This window comes from Pongo abelii, chromosome 11 (genome assembly GCF_028885655.2).
Source record: "Pongo abelii isolate AG06213 chromosome 11, NHGRI_mPonAbe1-v2.0_pri, whole genome shotgun sequence".
Lineage (NCBI taxonomy): Eukaryota > Metazoa > Chordata > Mammalia > Primates > Hominidae > Pongo > Pongo abelii.
The window spans coordinates 18383438-18385480 of NC_071996.2; the positions used below are offsets into that span (position 1 = coordinate 18383438).

At 36.2% G+C, this 2043-nt stretch overlaps 1 protein-coding gene across 1 annotated transcript; it reads right to left on the reverse strand.

The window, feature by feature from the left end:
- Positions 1-483: 483 nt before the first annotated feature.
- LOC100439427 (peptidyl-prolyl cis-trans isomerase A-like) lies at positions 484-1033 on the reverse strand. Its single transcript, XM_054549123.2, has one exon. It carries the CDS (start codon positions 1001-1003, stop codon positions 509-511), a length of 495 nt encoding a protein of 164 aa, XP_054405098.2. The 5' UTR covers positions 1004-1033; the 3' UTR covers positions 484-508.
- Positions 1034-2043: the final 1010 nt, after the last annotated feature.

A 2043-nucleotide genomic window follows, 5' to 3' on the forward strand; every position in this document is an offset into this window, starting at 1 on the left:
TGGGTGGAATGTTCTGTCAATGTTTGCCAGCTCCATTTGTTTTTTAATGTTGTTCAGGTCCTCTACAGTGTTGTCTTTCTTTGCTGATCTTATGTTTAGTTATTATAGCTATTATTGAAAGTGGATTACTGGAGTCTCCATCTGTTGTTAAATTGTCCATGCCGTTCTTCAATTCTGTCAGGTTTTTTTTCTCCTGTATTTTGGGATTGTATTGTTTGTTAAGGGCACATATATTTGTAATTGTTAGATCTTCAGTCAATCAATCTTGACTGATTTTTTTTCTTTTTTTGACAATTGTTATTTAGTTTTTATTTCGTAATCATAAACTTAACTCAAGTCTGCAATCCAGCAAGGCATGGAAGGGAACAAGAAAAACATGGAACCCAAAGGGAACTGTGGCTAGAGCACAAAGATTCTAGGATGCTGTGAGCAAATGGGGTGGAGGGGTGCTCTCCTGAGCTACTGAAGGAATGGTCTGGTGGTTAAGATAAAACACAAGCCAAACTTATTAGAGTTGCCCATAGTCAGCAGTGGTGATCTTCTTGCTGGTCTTGCCATTCCTGGACCCACAGCGCTCCATGGCCTCCACAATATTCATGCCTTCTTTCATCTTGCCAAAGACCACATGCTTGCCATCCAACCACTCACTCTTGGCAGTGCAGATGAAAAACTGGGAACCATTTGTGCTGGGTCCAGCATTTGCCATGGACAAGATCCCATGACCTGTATGCTTTAGGATGAAGTTCTCATCATCAAATTTCTCCCTGTAGATGGACTTGCCACCAGTGCCATTATGGCGTGTGAAGTCACCACCCTGATACATAAACCCTGGAATAATTCTGTGAAAGCAGGAACACTTATAACCAAATGCTTTCTCTCCAGTGCTCAGAGCACAAAAATTTTCTGCTGTCTTTGGAATCTTGTCTGCAAACAGCTCGAAGGAGATTTGGCCCAAGGGCTCGCTGTCAACGGCAATGTTGAAGAACACGGTGGGGTTGACCATGGCTGATAGTACAGGGCTCCTGGTGGCAGCGGCATCTAAAAAGTCTCTAGTAACATTTTTGTTGAAGTCTATTTTGCCTGTTGTTATTATAGACATTTCAACTTTCTTTGCTTATTGTTGGCATGTTACATTATGTCTCATGCTTTTACTTTCAGTCTGTTTATTTCTGTTAATCTAAAGTGTGTCTCTTGTAGAAAGAATATACATAGACATTGTTTTCATTTTTTATGCATGGTGTAAAACTGTTTTTTAATTAGAGTGTTTAATTCATTTACATTTAATGTCATTACTGATAAGGTAAAATTTACTTTTATCATTTTGCTATGTGTTTTTTATGTGTCTTATTTCTTCGTTTTTCTATTGCTGCCTTACTGACTTCTTTTGTCTTAAGTAAAAATTTTCTAATGTAGCATTTCAATTCCCTTTTTGTTTCCTTTATTATGAGTTTTGAGTTAGTCTTAAGGATCACCCTGGATATTACAATTAACATCTTAATTTATAACAAACTAACCTGAATTAATACTAACTTAATTCACTTGTATATCGACACTTTGCTCCTGTATAACTTCATTTCTTCTCTACTGCTTAGTGCTATTATTGTTATACAATTACATCTTTATGCAGTCTAAATTAATCAACACAGCATTCTAATAATTGCTTCCCACTGCTGTCTTTTACATCAGACAAGAGAAGAATTACAGAAAAATACATTTACTTCTTTCTTTCTGACTTGCATGACTTTTATTTCTTTGTCTTGCCTAATTGCTCTGGCTAGAACTTCCAGTATACATTGAATGGAAGTGGCAAGAGTTAACATTTTTGTCTTTTTCCTCGTCTTAGAAGAAAAGCTGCTGGATTTTCACTGTAGAGTAGGATGTTAGATGTGGCTTGTGATATATGACCTTTATTGTGTTGAGGTATATTCTTTCTGTACCTAATTTTTTGAGAGTTTTTTTTCTTTTCCACGAATGATGTTGAATTTCATCACAAAATTTTTCCATATCTTAGATGATCATATAATTTTTTTTGAGACAAAGTTT

Excerpts from the sequence above, each read along its gene's own strand:
- LOC100439427 (XM_054549123.2), bottom strand. The coding sequence starts at position 1,003 with ATGGTCAACCCCACCGTGTTCTTCAACATTGCCGTTGACAGCGAGCCC.